Genomic DNA, 22,555 nt, shown 5'->3' on the forward strand with positions numbered 1-22,555 from the left:
TATTTTGCAGATCGTATTGAGAACCACTACAGGGATGGGATAATGGTGCTGGTGCATTGCTGGAATAAATATATTAGTCTTAAGAGCAATTGTATTGAAAAATAAAAAATTTTGAAATTATAAATTCATTTTTTCATTGTTAGGCTGAGAACTTTTCAGACCACCCTCATGAATGTATGAGTGTGTGTGTGTATGTATATATATATATATATATATATATATATATATATATATATATATATATATATATATATATATCCTTACCATCCTCATATGTTCTTTCTTTTGGTTATATCAGTTGCTTTAATATCATTTTTGTTCTAGGTGTTTATCAGAAATTTCTACACCCACTTCAAAGCAAAGTTTATCCTTGTGTGAACATATATCTGTACCCTCCTCAGCCTCCAAAAAACAGTTGGTATTATTTTCATTCAAAGCTCTCCTGTTCATTATTATTATTCAGGCCTCCATGGAGTCAAAAGACTCATCGTGAGAGGTCCTTCCTAAGAAACAGTCTATCAAGACTCATCGAGGGGACGTCCCCCCCCCCTAAGAAACACACAGTCTATCATATTACTCCTTGAACTAATTGACCGTTCTCTCTCACCACTCCATCAGGCAATGCATTCCATGGTTCAACCACCCTACATGCAAAGAACCCCTCCTCATCCTCTTGCTCACAGTTTCCTTTCATAACTTCCAGGGATGGCCTCTTGTCATCGCTCCTTCTCGCTGTTCAACCAAGAGAAAGAACTGCCCAGTGTCAACCTTGTAACCACCTCTCAACAGTTTAAAAGTCTCAATTATATCACCTCTCCTTCTTCTATCCACCAAACTCTGCAGTCCACATTCCCTCAGCCGATCCTCATAACTATCGTACACTCCTGAAACTATCTTTATCTGCCTTTGTACCCTTTCCGCAGTTAATTTATTCCCATCAAATTCTGGGGACCAAATCTGAGAACAATAGTCCAAGTGTGGTGTGATCAGGGTGTTATACAATGGAATGATAACTGTTTTATTTCTGCAGGTCATTTCCTTCTCATTATTGCAGCAATCCTCTGTGTTACCTTCACCACCTTTGCAATAGGTGGTGAAGGTAACACAGAATGTGTTACCTTCTCTAAGTTTCAGATTTCTATCAATCATCAATACCCTCTCTTGTCTCCCCTACTTCCTCCAGTATAACTCCTCCCATGGAGTATGCAGTGTCCCATCGATGTTTCCCAAACCTCAAGACCTTACATTTTGCTGCATTAAACCGACACTCCCATTCATTTGCCCATCTATCTAGCTTATTCAAATCCTCTTGCAGGGCTGCCACATCTGCACTATTCTTAATAATCCTTCCCAGCTTCGCATCATCTGCAAACCACTGAATATCTCCTTGCAATCCATGGACGATGTCATTGATATAAAGGTTAAACAGTATAGGTCCCAGTACCAAGCCCTGTGGGACCCCACTTGAAACCCTCTGCTTCCTTGAAACTGCCCCACCATACACAACTTTCTGATACCTATCGGAGAGTTGTGTATGGTGGGGCAGTCAATCCTGAATCCAGTTGACCAATCTGACATCCAGACCCATGTGCTGCAACTTAAATATTAGCTTATCATGTGGCACCCTGTCAAATGCCTTCGCTAAATCTAAGAAAATGGCAGTATATGCCTTTCTCTCATCTAATGCTCTTGTAACTTTATCATAAAAGGCTAGCATATTGCTAAAACAAGAGCGCCCCTTCACAAATCCATGTCGACTTTCACAGATAACATTACCCTCATCTGCCCAATGCTGTATATGGTCCTTCCCTACTTTCTCCAAGATCGTACTAACTACTGATGATGCACAAACTGGTCCATAATTAGACACTTCCAGTCTGCTACCGCACTTATGCAATGGCACTATCTTACCTTCCTTCCATTCCATGGGCACCTTTCAAGCAGCCAGACTTTCATTGAAAAGCCAGGTCAAAGGCACTGTCAGTTCCCTAGCACGTTCTCTCAAAACTCGTGGTGAAATACCATCCAGTCCCACAGCTTTACTGACATCCAGAGTACTAAGTATTGGAAATACACTCTCCTCCTGTACCTCTAAACTTCGAACCTGCCCTATCTCTCTCTCTCTCTCTCTAGCATTAAAACTGACACCTCCAGGATGAAATACTCCAATAAAGTGTTCATTGAACAATTCTACTATGTCCTCTTCATTGCCTTACATTTATAAATATCCGAGATCTGACCAACCTTTAGAATACTGCTGTAATATTTGGGATAGTGAACCAAAAACCTGAAGAAATTGTGTGCAGATTGCATGCAGGAATGTGCAATTATTGGCCAACGCCGTACACAGTTCAAACATGTCGAATCAATTTTTCATATTCTTCCTTCATTCGATCTATCTCAGTTATTTGAAACCATGCTGTTTTACCTAGTGTTTATAAACCATCACTAACTTTTCAGCAACCTTGTCAATATATTCTTTCTATCTCCATAGATAGCACTGTTGTGCTATAGGTCTTGTCCTCTCGTTGTGTGGGATCAATATATAAAAAAAAAATGCCACATAAGGTTGGTGTATAAGTCAGTCACAGAAGATGGGAATGGATAACAGATTGGTTAGATTGATTGGTTCTATAACACTATTCCATTAGCAATCAAGAGCAGGACGTGTCAAAGTCAAACTGGCAGCTTTAGCCATGAATTCCATGATCACCGTCATGAGAATTGGGATCAACATCTACAACAGTTCACATAGGCCCAACAGTCAGTACTACAGCTGAATGTGGAAGGCTTAAGCTTTAGCAGGTGCCATGTTTTGAGAAAAGTGCTTCTAAAAGAGAGCATTGGTATAATTATTGTACAAGAAACACATATGGAAAACCTGCTGGCAAATGTATTATCTCTGAATGTACAGTGATTACCACCACATTGCACAAAATGTATGGATGTGACTCATATGCAAGAAACACTGTCACAGGGATATCACTTCTCTCACAGGAACTAGAATGAACCCACCCCATGGTATATCATCCGCACTAGAAATATAAAAATAATACAAATGGATTTTGTGTTAATATTAATACATACTGATTTATTATTCTTGGGTTTTTCATCCTGTAAAGTCAAGAAACTCAACTGTCGAACCCACACTATTTTCAGACATTAAAAAATATATATATTGTGTTAGGGACCACAAGATGGCAGCACTTGTTAGCCGTCTCTTCACTGCATGCTGATTAACTTAATAATAGTTTTGGGCCAGCTATCTGCAATTGGCTACCAGTGGAGATTGAATTGACCACTCAGTCTCTAAAAGTTAGAGAGATGTGAGGCCGTTTTAGCCCTATATAGGAATAAAAAGCTTAGCTGATTTTTTTAATATTTTTATTATTTTTTAATTAATAAATGCAAAGTAGCTGCACATTTGGAGTGCAGAGTGTGTGATAAGGAGTACATTGATAAGTAGGAATAAAGAGATAATTGTGCCACAGTATAAAGCACTGGTCAAACCATATTGTGCTTAAATTTGGTCACCTAGTTTTCATTGTGATGTTGAAGCACAAGTGAGGCTTCGGAGATCAGTGACCATGGCAATATCAGAACTCTGGAATGTGCATAAGGTGGGGGGGGGGGGGGGGAGAGAGAGAGAGAGAGAGAGAGAGAGAGAGAGAGAGGTTGAGCAAATGTAAAACTAGAATTTGGGTTACTAGTGAGAAAATTTTACCTGATTATTACAGAAGGGAGTATTAAAAAAAATATACTAAATGGAAAGTGGGATATAACAAGAGACCATCCCTGAAGCTGTGTAAAATAGAGTGGTGGGATAAGCGGAATATGTTTGAATGCCGACGGCATATGAGTTTAAGGTTTAACATATGTTACTGGTTAAGTGGACCTCTCATAATGAGTCTCCAACACCATGGAGATTGCTCTAATAATAATATTCTTGCTCTTCTTTTTTTTCTTCAAAAGACCATTTTCATATCCATGTAAACTACTGAATTAATTCCCAATATTTAAAATAAATAAAATACATTACAAAGGAATAGTTAACGAAACCACACTCAAATCAGCAACATTGCGGAATGGTAATAAAATGACTGCAAGAGAGGCAACTATTTCTTCACATACTACATCGTTCTTGGAGAGTAATGTTTTATGTTTACTCGAAGTGTTTTTAATTCTTGTGCTGTTAGCCAAAAGGTTTTAGTATAATCAAATGTATACTTTAATATATATTAAATATGTATTATTCAATATATTATTAATGCATATTTTCTTCTCTCTCTCTCTCTCTCTAGATGGCTCCACACACTCAACGAGTTGTTTGTGATTCCACTTGGAAAAGGCCATATTCTCGTGAATTAGCAGCTTTTCCAGCAGTAAGTAATTGACTATATAGCTTTCATTCATCCCAGGATATAAGGATAAAGTAACTTTATGCTATAGTGATTTTCAACATAAAAATGTATCGAGTATACAACCTGAGGACTGCATGAATATTATTATTATTCAGGCCTCCATGGAGTCGAAAGACTCATCGTTGGAGGTCCTTCCTAAGAACATAATCTGTCAAGACTCATCGAGGGGGAGATCCCCCCCCCCTAAGAAACACAAAGTCTGTCATACCACTCCTTAAACTCACTGACCGTTCTCGATCTCACCACTCCATCAGGCCATGCATTCCATGGTTCAACCACCCTCCACGCAAAGAAACCACTCCTCACCCTCTTGCTCACAGTTTCCTTTCGTAACTTCCAGGGATGGCCTCTTGTCATCACTCCTTCCCGCTGTTCAACCAAGTGAAAGAACTCCCCAGTGTCAACCCTGTAACCACCTCTCAACAGTTTAAAAGTCTATCATATCACCTCTTCTTCTTCTATCCAACAAACTCTGCAGTCCACATTCCCTCAGCCAATCCTCGTAACTATCCTTGTACAGTCCTGAAACCATCTTTGTCATCCGTCTTGGTATCCTTTCCACAGTTAATTTATCCCCTTCAAATCCTGGAGACCAAATCTGAGAACAATAGTCCAAGTGTGGTCTGATCAGAGACTTATACAACGGAATGATAACCCTCTTATCTCTGCAGGTCAGTGTCCTTCTCATAATTGCAGCAATCCTCTGTGTTACCTTCACCACCTTTGCAATATGTCCCCTAAACTTCAGGTTTCTATCAACCATCAACCCCAGATCTCTTGTCTCCTCTACTTCCTCCAACATAACTCCTCCCATAGAGTATGCTGCATCCCATCGATGTTTCTCAAACCTCAAGACCTTACATTTTGCTGCATTAAACCGACACCCCCATTCATTTGCCCATCTATCTAGCTTATTCAAATCCTCTTGCAGGGCTACCACATCAGCACTATTACTAATAATCCTTCCTAGCTTTGCATCATCCGCAAACAACTGAATATCCCCTTGCAATCCACTGGCAATGTCATTGATATAAAGGTTAAACAATATAGGTCCTAGTACTGAGCCCTGTGGGACCCCACTTGTAACCCTCTGCCTCCTTGAAACTGCTCCACCATACACAACTCTCTGATACCTATCAGACAGCCAATCCTGAATCCAGTTGATTCAGATAGAATTAGTGATGGTAACTTGACCAATTGGTACATAATACATGATAACTTACATCCATATTATGTTTAACTAATTATGTAAATATTTTATTTGCATAAAATTTTCGCCTTAGTATCAAGGGAAAGAATAACTTGAAAGTGATTCACTATAACTTTCAAGGCACGAGGAATTTTCAGAAACTAAAGTTTTTCAGGAAAAAACTGAATTCACATTTATAATTAAATCCTTGTATTCATTCTAATTGCTCACATTATTTATAAAATGAATGCATTTAAATGTTAATTATCAACATTATTTACGTAATCAGCCGCTCACTTTCATTATGAGATATATTTGAATCTCTTAGCGACGATGCTTTTGTAATTAAATTAATTATTTCTGGCAAAATCATGTTCCAAGCTCTCAAAATTCAGTTGGACAACAGTTCTAATGATGGTCTCTTAATCTTAATCCACACCCATGGAATTAAAGATTGAGAAGAATTCAGTGCCCCTCACTCCCACATTTCCTCTACTGGTTGCTTCCATTTCAGTGCATATGATTGTACAGTATTAACAAAAGATCGTGCGACTCAATGACAAAGGAAAGCTGATGATTGAATTGAAATGCTGATTATCTTCAACCGAATTCCAAAATATCTGAAACAACTGCCATAACAACATTCGCTATCTATCACTTTATTTTTAGACTTTTTTTTATGTGCGAATTATGTATGAAACTTTTTTAATTTCTTTTTTTGTAAAGTAAAATCAGGGGTGTGAGGTATATGTGAGGGCGAGTTATATTCAAGTAAATAAGTTAAGTTGTCTTCATGCCCAATATTCCAGAGATCTGACACCACCTTAGTTGCTCTTCTCTGAACCCTTTTCAAAATATCTTCATCTCCTTGAAAGAAAACCATGCTAAATCTGCGCACAGTAATCTGTAATGTGTGTCCAGATTAAGGGTTTGTACATGGAAATATAACCTCTCCTACTATATGCCAATGTCCTCTTCATTCTTGAGTTAGTGTAGGGTTCAATATAATAGACACTTGATTGACACTACCTTCCACAATGAAGTTAATCAAGTAAAAGGGGGAGAATGAGGTATACGCGAGGGTGAATCATATTTGAGTAAATAAGGTAAGTTGTCTTCATGCCCAATATTAGAGATCTGAAACCACCTGTTGCTCTTTTCGAAGTGAATGGAATGCATTACCAGAATGTGTTGTTAATGCAAGGAGTGTTAAGGACTTCAAGATTCTATATGATAAATATGTTGTCAGCTGAATGAACCTCCCACAGTTGAGTCTGACTCCATGAAGGGTGCAATAATATTGCACCCTTCAGTTTTGAGAAGTTATGAAAGTCAGATTAATCTAAGTCTACTGATTGATTCAGGAGAGAATCCTGGATTATTATTATTACATGACACCTCCAGGGAGTACAAGGACTCATTGAGAGAGGGCACCTACTCTTTCTCCATCACTCAAATCCACCAACTACAATGAAGCAGCCTTTTGGCTGGAAAGTGGATACGCTAAATACTCAGCCAATATAATGGGCAGAAAGGTTCAGAAAAAGCTTTTCACTAGGTCTTGAAATTATAAGTTTAGTCCCATGATGAGAACCCTTCAATAATGTTGTTGATAAATCAAAAATTTGAAGTTCAACCACACTGGTGTCCAAAACCTAAGGACGAACACTATTTCTAAAGATTACAACTGCAAATTCAGATGAATCAGCTTGTGTCAGGTTGTATAACTGAGAATTTTGAGTAGGAAGTGGGTACATGTTCAAATTATTGAATTATGCACAAAGTGGTCATGTGATAGCACTGAATAGGATAAAAGACAAAGCTACACTAAGCGAATTGTGTTCGAAAGAAGTTCTTTTCCTGAAGGAATAAAATTGCAAACTTCGGTGTCTTCTAATGTGTCAAAGACATCATCTGGATGATTTCAGACTGGGAAGAATTACTGGAAAGTTGAGGGCTGCAGAATTACTGATATTGTAGAGATTTTGGAATCTCACATATCATTGAATCCAGGTGCTGGGCAGTGTTTCAAATCAATGGAATGTGTTCCAGATGTTTGCTAAGAGGTCGTTCTCACTCTATCATGAGCATGGAGACGGACCGCTTAGCAAACGTTTATGTGCGTTAATTATGTTTTGCTGTCACAGCAGGTCAGCTTGAAATTCAGCTCCATTAAATCACAGTATGTGGAGATATCTTGACAAACTGTGGCAAGAGGTCTGCAACAAGTAGGCTATACACCTGAATTCCTGTATTCTGCATCCTTTTATCTACAGCTGATCGTAGACTCTGTTTTCAGTGGTGTTGTATCTATAAAAATCTGATAAGATACCAATAGGCTAATGTACTCTTTTACAGATGAGAGTAGCTTAAGTGTTTCCTCTGATTCTAGACGATACTTAATCTGGCATGAAAGTAGTACTACTTACCATCATGAGAATGTTCTTAAAATGGATAGATATGGCAGTGCTGAGGTCGTGGCGTGTGGGGAGGCATTATTCTTAATGGATACACTGAGCTACAAGTGCTGGAAAAAGGGACTATGACTTGTAAACAATATTGCAATGAAGTTCTTCATTGTGATGTTCGATTGTTCCATGGTGATTTAGGTGAAGAATTCATTTTTACAGATAACAGTGCCACACCACATCTTGCATGAGCAGTGGAGATACTTCTGGAGACCGAGGATACTAATTGAATGATTGGCCAGAATGCTCCCCAGATTTCAATCCCCATAGAACACGTTTTGGGCACATTAGAAGATGCATTGCTACTCGAAATTCCCCTCCAGAAAATAGCCTTATCCTTGCCCTGAAGGATGAGTGGACAGGTTTGCCTCAAGAACTCCTGAATCATTTGGTGCTAAGCATGGTACGACATTGTGAGTACTAATGGTTTGGAGTGGACATATTCCATACTGAAATATCTTTCCACATAATTTTCTGTAAGCATTGTATTAATTCCTTAACTACATCATTAGAAAAATTTTAATATCAATTTTTCCAATGTATTGCAGTTTCATTTGTACAAAATGAAAATTTGTAGGTCATGAAAATTTTTTCATATACAGGTAAAAATGTAGTTCATCCTCCTTAGCTATTGGACACGATTGTACTTATATCTCAAGTTAGTGTATCCCTGCATTTAATTTTTGTTGCATACTTATTTTTAACTGAATTATTCTTTCGGTAACTTTCAGAACAGTGTATTTTTCACTAGGCTACCCAAAAAAAGTCAGTCTGACTTCATATGAAGTCATCTACTAGAGGGACATTTTCTAGCTCTTTCTTTGTTCCCTTTCCTGCGTTAGTTGATCTCAGGCACAGGCAGACAGTTTACAGGATGAAAGTTTTTCATGCTGTAAACTCGAGAAAATTGACTGTGAAGAGAGTTGTGTATGGTGCGGCAATTTCAAGGAAGCAGAGGGTTACAAGTGGGTCCCACAGGGCTCAGGGTTAAACAATATACTAGGACCTATATTGTTTAACCTTTATATCAATAATATTGTCAGTGGATTGCAAGGGGATATTCAGTTGTTTGTGAATGATGTGAAGCTGGGAAGGATTATTAGTAATAGTGCAGATGCCGGCAGCCCTGCAAGAGGATTTGAATAAGCTAGATAGATGGGCAAATGAATGGGAGTGTCGGTTTAATGCAGCAAAATGTAAGGTCTTGAGGTTTAGGAAACATCGATGGGACACTGCATACTCTATGGGAGGAGTCCTACTGGAGGAAGTAGGGGAGACGAGATCTGGGGTTGATGATTGATAGAAACCTGAAATTTAGGGGACATATTGCAAAGGTAGTGAAGATAACAAAGGATTGCTGCAATAATGAGAAGGATGCTGACCTGCAGAGATAAAACAGTTATCATTCCACTGTGTAAGACCCTGATCAGACCACACTTGGACTATCGTTCTCAGATTTGGTCCCCAGGATTTGAAGGGGATAAATTAACTGTGGAAAGGGTACAAAGGTGGATAACAAAGATGGTTTCAGGACTGTACAATGATAGTTATGAGGATTGTCTGAGGGAATGTGGACTGCAGAGTTTGGTGGATAGAAGGAGAGGTGATATGATTGAGACTTTTAAACTGTTTAGAAGTCGTTACAGGGTTAACACTGGGGAGTTCTTTCACTTGGTTGAACAGCGGGAAGGAGTTATGACAAGATGCCATCCCTGGAAGTTACGAACGGAATCTGTGAGCAAGAAGGTGAGGAGTGGTTTCTTTGCATGGAATGGAGGGTGGTTGAACCACGGAATGCATGCCTGATGGAGTGGTGAGAGTGAGAACGGTCAATGAGTTCATGGAGTAATATGATAGACTTTGTGTTTCTTAAGAAGGACCTCCCACGATGAGTCTTTTGACTCCATGGAGGCCTGAATAATAATAACTCAGAACATGTTCTGCGTCTCTTCACCAGATGGCATTTTTAATTAGTGATAGTCTTGGGCTAGTTTTCTCTGACTGTTGCTATCAGTGGAGATTGAACTGCCCCCCCCTCAGTCTCCAAAAGTTAGTTCTAAAACAGCCCTATAGGAAATAAAAGGTGTTACAAGATTAATTTATTATTTATTTAGGTAACTGGATAAGGTTCTTTATTTCTACTCTTATTAGTGTTTTTGGTCTTACTCTTAATTTTGAAATAACTGTCACAGTTGTTTCAGAATTATAGTTTAAGCTTACCATTATAACATGGCCTGTCAACAAATTACCTTGAATTTATCATTTGTCATCACTCCAATATTGTCAGAACTTATATTTCTGAAGGGCACTTCTTACATCAGTCTACTAAAATACTTGCCTTTTTTTTTTTTTTTAAACTGTCATCCTGACATCAAACACTTGTTTTGCTAATCTTTCCTATCTTATTTAAGTGACCATATCATCTCCATCTCAGATTAGCTTTGCTCACACATTCTTGAATGCTAAGAATGTCATATTCCTTCTTAATATCTTCATTGTTTATATAATTCTGTCATGGATGCCATCTTTTCACTCTCTAATTTTTTTCAGAATTCACATATCTAGTCTTAATGGCTGTCACCATTATTCAAACTGTACAAAGAATTCTAACACACTATGAAAATCTTCCATTTAAGACACGCACACACACACACACACACACACACACACACACACACACACACACACACACACACACACACACACACACACACACACACACAGACTATATGTTCCATCTAGCTTAAATTCCCAACAAATTTAAAGTAAAACTAAAAAAATTATAGTGAAAACATTTTTTTTTCGCTGCTACATCATAACACGTTTGAATATAACGCCCTCTGTTGACCCTTTCTTATCTCTGCTTGTTAGTTCATGCTTCAACACCTGTGTAATCTAATGAGCTATGCCAACTAACTTAACAATATATTTTCTACTTCAATTTCTCCCCATTGAGTCATTCCCAAATCTCTAGCCTCATCAGTTTTGTGCAGTCCAGTTTCATCTTTGAACAGTTTTCAATATTTTCATTCTAAAGTACATGAGCTTACAAATTGCCACATTAAACTAACAGCCATTCCATTTCACATTTTGCTAGTCTATCCTGAAGTGACTATTACTCTTCCTAGTTTTGTGTCATCAGGAAAACAACTGAATATTTCTCTATAAATCATTTCCTGTATAATTAATATATAAATTAAATAGCAGTGGCCCAAGTACAAAGACCCCTACACTACACTACTAGTCACCTGATTTCTCCTGGATTCAATTCCCTATATTATTATTATTAAGAGAAACCTCCAGGGAGTTGGGCACTCATCGAGGAAGGCTACATACTGCAAGCACCAGCTATCATACTTATTTTTGAATTCATTCACACTGCTTGCACTCACAACATTCAATGACAATCCATTCCAATCATGCACCACCCTATGAGAGAAAAAAAATCTGGCCTTTACTCCCTTCTTAGTGACATTCATTCTCAGCTTCCAAGAATACCCTCTTGTCCTTTCTCCACCCTCCATAAATTGAAAAATTCCATCGACTGAAATCCTGTGTAACCCTTTGAGAAGTTTGTAAGTCTCAATCATATCACCCCTCTTTCTCCTGTTTACTAGTGTCTGCAGTCTACAAATTCTCAATCTGTGTTCATAATTAGTATTCCACAATCCTGATATCATTTTTAACACACTCCTTTGCACTCTCTCCAATATAGTGTGGCTGATGAGTGGAATGCATTGCCTGATTGTGTTATGAATGTAGACACATTGAATCAGTTTGTCACAGGTGGATGAGCATTGTGTGCAGGAGTGTACCTCTCACCGGAGGTCAGATTTAATAATAATCTGAAACATGGAAAATCAGTGGTGGATTTCCTTATCTTAATTAATAATAACAAATAGAAATAATAATAGTTAAATGTTTACTTTAAAAGTTTTTATTTTCTCCCTCATGTCTTGTCAACAAGAGAGAGAATAACTTAACCTTTATATAACTGTACCTTTATAAAATATTATCTTATAGTTTAATTCAGGGCTGTCCAACCTTTGGTAATCTGGGGGCTGCATTAAAAACAAAAAAAAGATTTAAATATTTATCTAGTAATTTGGTGAGCAGCAGCAACACAACCTCAAAAGCTGAACAAATGAACAACACTAATTGCACACTAATCGCACACGTGCGTTCCCCTTGAGCACCCGTGCATGTGTGTTGGAACAAAGCAGTGTAAGAACGCTTCTTTGACACATCTAATATTTGAAAAACACATGGATATATAGTGATGTAAAAACACCATATAAACTTACGAACATCAAGATTATTGATTAGTGATAGAATTAAAATATCCAATACGCATTCGATTCAAATTGTTATTTTATTTTTTCAATCGTGAAAATCAAAACCCACAGGCGGGCCACACAAAATCGCATCACAGGCCGATTTAATGGTATGTGTTTTTAATGATCAGATTGCTCATTCAACTATATAACCTTTGTTCTTCTTTCTTAAGAATACAATAAATTATTCTTATAAATAAAGAAAAAATATAGTATAAAAATTGTTATATGAATGTGCTTTTATTTTTAAGATTTACTCATTTTCTTTGTGCCTATGGTAGGGTGTCCACTGTCCTCTTTTTACAAAAATTGTTATAAAATGAATATACTTCTGTTTTTAGGATTTACTCATTTTCTTTGTGCCTGCAGTAGGGTGCCCATCATCCCATTTTTAGAAAAAATTTGACAGCCTTCTCTAAGACATTCTTTCAGACTACAATATGTCCCATTTTACGGTATCTGATTTCTAATATCAAATTTTGTGATGTAAGATTCTTGAATGTTTGAGTGAATAAAATGAATGCTTGTAATATTAATTACAAATGACATAAAGAGCTTTAATTAAATTAAGGGGATATTAAATCCCACATAGTTTTAAAACCGAATAAGAAACTCAAAGATTGGAATCAGAGAGTTTCTTGCCGAATATAGTAAACTATAAAGTATCAGCGACACTAGCGTTAGCAAATGCAAGTGATCCTAGTACATAGTACAATACCGGACGACTCGTTGCAAAGGTGAGGGAAGTTCAGATCGCTATTCTTAGGTATTTTCCATAATGTAAAAACACATTTCCTAGGAAATGTATGCTGTTATTACATTATGGAGAGAAGTCACTACCCAGACCGGTTTCAGCCTTTTTTGAGGCTTCATCAGTGAGTAGCTAGACCTAATGCCAAAGTGTATAGCGAAAAGAACTTATATACTCTGCGAACGAGTTATCCAAACAGGTGCAACCATTAAGTTACTTAAGTATAAAGAGGATAACTTGTTCGCAGAGTATATAAGTTCTTTTCGCTATACACTTTGGCATTAGGGCTAGCTACTCACTGATGAAGCCTCAAAAAAGGCTGAAACCGGTCTGGGTAGTGACCTCTCTCCATAATGTAATAACAGCATACATTTCCTAGGAAATGTGTTTTTACATTATGGAAAATACCTAAGAATAGCGATCTGAACTTCCCTCACCTTTGCAACGAGTCGTCCGGTATTGTACTACGTACTAGGATCACTTGCATTTGCTAACGCTAGTGTCGCCGATACTTTATAGTTTACTATATTCGGCAAGAAACTCTCTGATTCCAATCTTTGAGTTTCTTATTCGGTTTTAAAACTATGTGGGATTTAATATCCCCTTAATTTAAGTAATGTTTTCATTGCCGAAATGAAGCTTATTAGCTCTTTATACTTAAGTGACATAAAGAGCATTATTATATTATGGCAATTTGTAGGACACATATGGATATATTTTTATTATCAAAATAGTTGGGTATTTTTCTTTTTTGCAAGTAAGAATCACCAGCAGTGATATTGCTATTGCACATGGCAAAAATGCTAATATTAATGTGTATTGTCAACTAGGCATCAACCATATCGGAATGGAATATGTTTAGTAATTTTCACCAGTGCTATGCATGCATAGATAACTTAATGCAGTCCTGATGGTGTTAATGACTTGTTATAAAAATATATGTTATACTTTTATATATTTTTGAGTTGCTATTTATTATTATTTTTTATTATTATTACTTGACACCTCCAAGTACTCATCAAGGGAGTGCCCTCTACGACTCTGTCTCCATCATTTAATCCACCAACTACACAGAACTGGTACTACTATCTTCATCTACACACTATGTCATCTACTACTACCACCAGTAGTATTTTTTTGTATGTAAATTGCATGTGTTCTCAAGGCAGATGTGCCTGTACATCATGGAAACCCGAGTTTTTATGAGAAAAATAAGATCAGCTAATTCACCTACAATTGGGGGGGGAGACGTAAAGATTCCTCTCTTCATGATGAGAATTGAACTTAAGCCATTTCCAACCAAAGGGCACAATGTACCATCGTTCTTCCAATTGTGCTGTGGAAGTGCTTAATTTCTTCTGGCGAGGTGAGTTTCAACTACAGATATGACTTACTGCATTCCTTGCAACCTCTACAGTCCACCACTCTGCCAAATGAATTACTGCCAACAGAAATCATGGCTTGTCCAGGATTGTTACAATTACAAAAGCATTTCGATTGACTGTTAAAATCAACAGCCATGTCTAAAAGAAGATATAAATTTAGTGGTAATAATAATAATTATTATTATTATAACATCTGACCTCCATAGTCACTTATTGTTGGAGGTACACATTATCACATGCAAAGCTCATCTAACCATGCCTTAAACTTCTGCTTCAATTTGTCTACATTCACAACACTTAGGAAATGCATTCCTCTCAGCAGTCTCTCTTCACTCCTCTGCTCACAGCCTCCTTATTATACAATTTCCAGGAATGGCCTCGTCCCATTGTTGCTTACCAAATTTCAAAACCTTACACTTTGCAACATGGAACGGATAGTTCCACTGTCCATTCATGCAATCTATTCAAATCCTCCTGTAAGGCTATAGCATCTGCTTGATTCTGTATTGTTCTCTCTCCAAATCTGCATTTTTGGCAAACAGCTGCATATTGTTGGATCCTACTTCGTCTTAATCTGTACCTTGGATCCGACATGTTATTTACTACGATGTTCTTAACCTAAAAATAGTTGCTAGTTGGTTTCTAATTCAAATATAGAGAAAATTTATATTTAAAGACTGCGCCACTCTATATCTGAATTAGTTCAAGAATTGAAGAAAAATCAACCCTCAACTATTTCTCCTTAATATATATACTGGCCAAGTATATTTGACTTACTTAATTTACCCGCTTTGGTTCGAATATTTTATGAATGGTGCAGTAAAAGAGATTCAGGCAAAATACAACTTTTGATTAACAAAAACAAACATTTAATATAAGCTATATAACACATACATAAATTCTACTTCTAATTTAAACAATAAAAACAAGTCAAACATTAAGCCAAGTCAATCACATTAGTTCAACCTTCCAAGCCTTCACATACACTTTCTCAGCTTCTGAGTTACAAAGTTCCTACACATATATAAATATAATAGAACTTCCTATCTAATCAGTTTTCACACACTTCTCAATCATGCTATAAGTTCAAAATATTGCAGGCACTAATAGTTGAAAATATCTCTCTAACAATTCTTAACTTCAACTCTCAATCACGAAGAGTTTCCACAGTTGAGGTTAGGTTAAGCGTAGCGTAATTAACACTCAATTCTTCAAGCATTGAAATAATACACTAAGATAGTCCTTACTGGAAATAGTTCCTAGTACATCAAATACGTTGTGAGCAAACTTTTAAATTATTTTAATTTCACTTAAGAACACATCTACAAGACTTATCCACAGTTATAATTAAAACACTATCAATCGCGCTTCAGAAATCCAGACATCGACTGCAGGGTACTTCAACTATCCTTGTTACCACTCATAAACTAATTAAAACACTGTGTGGTTCTCCTTAGGGCAAATCGGAAATAAGCCGCAATTCTAGACCAACTGGGTTTATTCAGAATTCTTCCTTGAACGTCCAGCTTTTTATATTATCTGATTACAGCATCAATTTCCCTTTTATTATTACTGCTGGCTTCACTTTCAGCTAACTATAAAATTCACTTCATCCTTGCTCACTTATAAAAATTATCCTCTTAACTCCTGCCCTTAAGAACCTTTCATTTACTTCTACTTCTCTAGTTTATGCCCTTGCTTCCTTTCACTTCCAAGTTTCCGTCCCAACTCTCTCTTGTTACCTCTTATATTTTTTTATTATTTTTTTTCCAGCCCTCTCTCTGTTCCACTCGCGCTCGTTTATTTCACGCGTTTCCATGACAACAAATAAACGTAAACATTTTCGCTAACGTTACATAAGGTTATACCACTACATTCAATTATTACATAACGTTAAACTTTCACAAGCAAGAATAAATAGAATATTTGCATTTCAATAAATGCCTAGTTAAATTACAAGTACAAGTTCTTATAATATTGACATAACAATAAATAAAATAGCTTAATAATATTTAATACAGAATCTTATTACTATTAACACATATCTTTGATTAAACAATTAAATATTAGATATAATTAAGGTAATTACATGATATCAAATTATAATTTAAGTTATTTACATTAAATAATATTTACAAATGTAGCCTTTGTGATGGAAGATCATGTTGGATTCTGAAGCAAATAATAATTACTCTAATATCTACATAATCAGAATCCAACAAAGGCTTACTCTTCCTTTGAAAAACTTTTCTTTAAAGAAAAATTTTTTACACTAGACTCACAAGTGGAGAAAATTGACTTCTTATCTCCCTTCCAAGATCTTAAGTAGCACTTAGTTTGAATATAATTGGATATTTTATTACAGTTGTATATGCTTTTCTGCATCTCTCCACTTGAGTTCTTGTTATTTTTATCATAAGGAGAATTCTGATTGCTACACTTATAACGTGATATTGTCCTTTCAGGGTAGAAGTTCTGTTCTCTGTTACTAACTTTTATCCTCAGTTGTCTATCATTTTGGTAATTTGTTTCTTTTGTCCTAGTTCTGTTATATAGACTAGTCACCCTGGCACAATTTACCTCAACTGTTGTTTGTTCCTTATTGATAACTTCAGGTTTGGCTATTAGTTGTTGAGAATGTTCATCAGTATTACATTTTGATTTTGGTAGATAAGGCATAACAGACTGTGTATTACTATTCTCCACAGTTGGTTCAATTACAGACAGCTCCACTTTATTTGGGGCAAATCCTTTCTCAGGTACATGAAACCTTTCTCTCTGCCTCCTTGTTCTATTATGCATATAATTGCCATTTGTTCTGACACTTATTTTCCTGCCCATTCGGCATACTTCCTTTTTAAAAAAATCACAAGAGAACTGATATCTTTCTAAGAAATTTGTTCCCAATATGATGTGGGAGCTTATGTCAGCGGTTGAGGGGATGATAAGTAAGTCTTGCCAGACACTTAGTTTAAATTCTGGTAGGTAGATTCTTGCTCGAACCTTTTCATATGCTACAAAGTTTGAATCTGAAAGAGAAGTAATTCTTACAGGTTGTCTAAGTTTGGTAATATTATTCCTTAATTTATGTCTTATACCTTGGAGACAGTCTTTTCTAATAGTTGAAGCATTACATCCTGTATAACAGAGAATAAAATGGGGGGAGGAGTATTGTTGATGATAGCTGATGAGCTACAGCCAAGGAGAATAGAAGTTGAATTGCAGGATAGAGAAAAGAGCACATTTGAGGCCATTTGGTGTGAGATTGTGGCTAGCAGTACTAAATATACAATTGGGTGCTGCTATAGACCAGGTGATGGAAAAGATGGTGGTGACAGTATGCACAAGCAAATAGAAGAAATGAGTGGAAGGAGGGTGATTATTATGGGAGATTTCAACTATGGTCGCATTGATTGGAGTGAGGAGAGGACACACGGGAGGAAGGAATTGGATTTTATGCAGTTATTAAGGGATAACTATCTGCGACAGCATGTAATGGAAAATACTAGGGGTCAGTAATTGACCTAGTAATTACATCTGAGGATTTGGCTGTAACAAATATGACCACATTGCCACCAATCGGTGAGAGTGATCATAGGGTCTTAACTTGGGAGGTGGCTAAAGGTGTAGAATTTTCAATTAAGACAGGGTACATGTGGAATTATCGGGCTGGAAAGTATGACAAGCTTAGGAGTTTGATTGGCTCAGTGCCATGGCATGTACAACTGCAAGGACTAGAAGTTGATAGTGCATGGGAGGTGGTTAAGAAGTGCTTGCATGAAGCAATGGCTGACTGTATACCTAGAGTCCGAATAATAAATCAAGTAGGGGTTAAATGGATGAATAACACCGTTAAGCTTGAGCTGCAAAAAAAGAAACAACTATGGAGGGAATTTAAGGAGAAAGGTGACCAGCAGGCACATGAACGGTATAAAGCGCAGGCCAGAAGGGTGACGAGTGTGGTAAGAAAAGCAAAAAAGGATTACGAAAGAACATTGGCCATGCGGGCTAAAGAGAATCCTAAACAGTTTTTTAGATATGTAGCAAGTAAAAGGAAAAATGTACATGGCAGAATGATTTTAAAGAATGCCGATGGTAGGGAGGTAATAACTGAATCAGTTGAGATAGCTGAGTTACTGAGTGAGCACTTTGCAAGAATATATCATCCAGATGGTAACATTGCAGAAACGAATAAACCAGTAGATTATACGGGAATTGTGGTGAATGAAGTGGAGGTGAGTAGTCTATTGCATAACCTCAATGTCAATACATCTGTGGGGTTGGATGGTATACCAGCTCGTGTAGTACGAGAAGCAGCTAATGAATTGTCAGTACCCTTGACCATTTTGTTTAATTTGAGTCTCGGGTCTGGGTTAGTCCCGAGCAGGTGGAAGGAGGGGAAAATAGTTCCACTGCATAAAGGTGGTTCCAAGACCGCTGCTGTAAATTACCGACCGATTAGCATATCAGGAATCATTGTCAAGGTCTTAGAGAAATTAGTCAAGAAAAGAATACAGGATTGGATAGATGAAAATGGGATATTGTATGGGGGACAACATGGTTTTGTGAAGGGTAGATCATGCCTCAGTAACTTGCTCACGTTTTATAACAGTGACAGCTGAACTGGATAGGGGTAATGGGTTTACAGTGATACTACTGGACCTTGCCAAGGCCTTTGACAGGATACCACATGGAACCCTAATCAGTAAACTGGAGCAGATGGGGATAGATATAGGGTTGGTAAGATGGATAGGAGGGTGGTTGAAGGAGAGATATCAGAGAGTGGTTTATTCAGGAGTGGAGTTGAAAAGACGTCTTGTGACTAGTGGAGTGCCGCAGGGCTCTGTTCTTGGACCACTGCTTTTCAATTTGTTCATCAATGATATTGGAAAGGATTTGAGAGGAAGTGTTCACTTGTTTGCTGATGATGCAAAGTTGGGTAGAGCAATTGTGAGTGCACAGGATGTCAAAATTTTACAGGATGATTTGGATAGTTTTGAGGACTGGGCTAGGAAAAATGGATGTCAGTTTAATGTGGCAAAGTGTAAGGTTATGCACTTTGGGGTGAAAAGAATAGCAGCAGTATATCGCATAGGTGGAACCGTACTCCAGGAGATTGATGAGGCCAGGGATTTGGGAGTGCTGGTGGATAGGAAGTTGAAGTTTAGGGGGCACATTGCAAAAGTAACTAAAACAGCTCACCAAATCACTTGGCTTATGAAAAATACTTTAACATGCAGAGAGAAGCAAGTTGTTGTTCCTCTGTATCGAGCCTTGATAAGACCCCATCTGGACTTCTGTGCCCAGTTATGAGCACCAGGGTTTCTTCGTGATGGGGAGGAAGTGGAGAGGGTCCAGAGACGAGTGACCAAGATGATAGCAGGTCTGTGGAATGAACCTTATGAGAATAGGTTGAGGATTTGTGGGTTGCAGAAGTTGGACGATAGGCGAAGGAGGTGTGATATGATTGAGACATTTAAATTACTGAAGGGTTTTTATAAGATTGATCCAGAAGATATTTTTGAAAATATGACTGGTGGTGGGAGGACTAGGGGCCATGCATGGAAGCTGGGCAAGAGCATGGTTGACAAGGGTGTTAGAGCTAGGTTTTTTACTTGGAGAGTGGTGAATGAGTGGAATAAGCTTCCAGAGTCTGTTGTGGGTGCTACGACCGTGAATGAGTTCAAGGCAAGATATGATAGATACTGTGTGAATGTTGAATAGTTGTTCCAGACATGATTTTAGGGCCTCCCTCGATGAGTCTGTCGACTCCTTGGAGTTTCCCAGAACAACAACAACAACAATAATAATAATAATAATAATAATAAATTTAAATTATAAGCTATGTCTTCCTCTATTGACATAGTTGCTAGACCAACAAATCTTTCTTGGGTCATTGCTGTTTGCAAATAATTTTTAATCAGTTTAAGTTTGGAAAAACTTCTTTCTGCATTTGCTATGCTAACAGGAATTGTTAGCATAGTGACAGCTCCTACCGCAATATGGCTGAATGAGTGCCCTTATGCTAATAAGGGTTTGTGGGCTTTCAGGATACTGCACCCCCCCCCCATATACAACTGTCTAATACCCATCTGACAGCCAGTCATTGATCCAACTCAGCAGTCTGTTATCCAGTCTTTGGTTATCTGTTTCAATTTATTTAACAGCTTGTCATGTGGCAGTCTATCAAAAGCTTTGCAAAATCTAAGTATACCACTGTATATGCATCTCCCTTGTTCAAGCTTTTGTCATGTTGTTAAAGTACATAAGTTAGTAAAACATGATCTCCCTTTAACCCATGCTGACAACCACAGAGAATACAGTTATCAACTCATTTCTGCATCTTGAAAGTTTATTTTTTACTTGGTTAGACTATAATAAATTTAGTTTAATCCTTTATCCAAGTGTGAGCAAACAAAGTTTGAACCTGAAAATATCTGATATTATCAGGCACAAACTTTGTTTGCTCACACTTGGATAAAGGATTAAACCAAATTTATTATATCATTTCTGCATCCTATTTCTCACCCATCTCTCTCTAGTTCCCTCACCACAACTCCAGATATATAGATTGGGACTTATAATTTGTAGCCACAACCTTATCATCGCATGATCCATCACATCTATATAATTCCATTCTTCATCAAACACTTGCCATACATTCACAAACTGTACTTCCTTCTCCTCACACAGCTCTGCTAGCATACCATTCATGATTTTGGATCTGTTGCAACTAACTGTTGTTATTCCTCGGCAACACAGTGATGACAACTTTTCCCAATATACTGTTATCTTTCACTTTCCTCAATAACCTCCTGATATTTTCCTTTGCATTCTTTGTATGTCCATTTAAATTATGTATCTCCACAACACCACAAATTCTCTTGCTCATTTCCTCCTGAGTCCATAAGGGAGAATGAGCAATGTAATTCATGCTTTGAATTATTCACTTCTTTTACCCTTTTTCTTTCACTTCTATTGTTTTGCACACTTTCATTTGTTTCCACTAAATGTCTAATATTACTCCACGTATTCCTCATTTCATTTTTCACTTTGAATAACTGTTTCATCAAATCTTGCATTCCAACAATTTCATGCTGTCATCCCATAGTCTTGCTACCTCTCATTCTGCCACAGCTTACTTCTGTTTCCTCATTTATACTTCCTTTTGCTCACTTATCACTTACTTTCCCTTCTACATTCTAGTATTCTTTTACTCCCTTAGTCTCACTAGCTTTGTTTCTTTCATTCCTTCAGTCTGTTTTGTATTTGTTAACGTGGAGTTTAACAAAATATTGCACTCCCTACAAATTCATGCTTTCTCTCGTCTCCTGTTCAGTATCTCCACAAACACATCGCTTGCATTTTGCTATGCATACATATTACACACACATCGAACCATTTTTGAAAATCGTGCATCATTATCAGCACTTGATTTCCACGACACTCACCTAGTTGCACTGGTTGACACCTGCACAGTTGTTGTGTTTCTTCATTCAAAGAAGGTAAGATTCAAAATTTCAATTAATAAAGTTAGTAACAATTCCAATGCCAAAAATCACGCACCACACTAAGTTGTCAAATAACTAAACTATAAGTTCTATTTTGAACTTATAGTTTTGTTAGAACTATTAGAACTATATTGGAAATATAGTTTAGTTAGAAAATTAGAACTTATTTTTTCCAGATCTCTTTACTCATATTTATTTATTTATTATTATTATTTAATAATTACTAACACCATATTTAATATGGTGTTATAAAATTGTTATACTGATTATGAAGATAAGATTGAGAATTTGTAGGCTTCAGACACTAGCAAGCAGGAAAAAGAGGAGTGATATGATTGACACTTACAAACTTCTGAGAGGGTTATACAGAATTTCAGTAGATGTAATTTTTCATTTTATTGAGGATGTCGGATGCAAGTGAATCCTTGGAAGTTGAAAATGAATGCTGTTAAGAAGAAGGTGAGGGCTAGATTTTTCTCTCATAGTGGTGCATAAG

At 37.1% G+C, this 22,555-nt stretch overlaps 1 protein-coding gene across 1 annotated transcript in view; it reads left to right on the forward strand.

Moving 5' to 3' along the window:
* The window catches only part of LOC150095455 (glycine dehydrogenase (decarboxylating), mitochondrial), a 649,342-nt gene that overhangs the window by 619,804 nt on the left and 6,983 nt on the right, over positions 1 to 22,555 (forward strand). Inside the window, exon 24 of the mRNA XM_090410555.1 lies at positions 4,302 to 4,382. Coding sequence (XP_090266681.1) covers positions 4,302 to 4,382 — 81 coding nt within the window. The remainder of the gene's footprint in view (positions 1 to 4,301; positions 4,383 to 22,555) is intronic.

This window comes from Typopeltis vanoorti, chromosome 20 (genome assembly GCF_054136105.1).
Source record: "Typopeltis vanoorti isolate ZY-2024b chromosome 20, IOZ_Tvanoo_1.0, whole genome shotgun sequence".
Taxonomy (NCBI): Eukaryota; Metazoa; Arthropoda; class Arachnida; order Uropygi; family Thelyphonidae; genus Typopeltis; species Typopeltis vanoorti.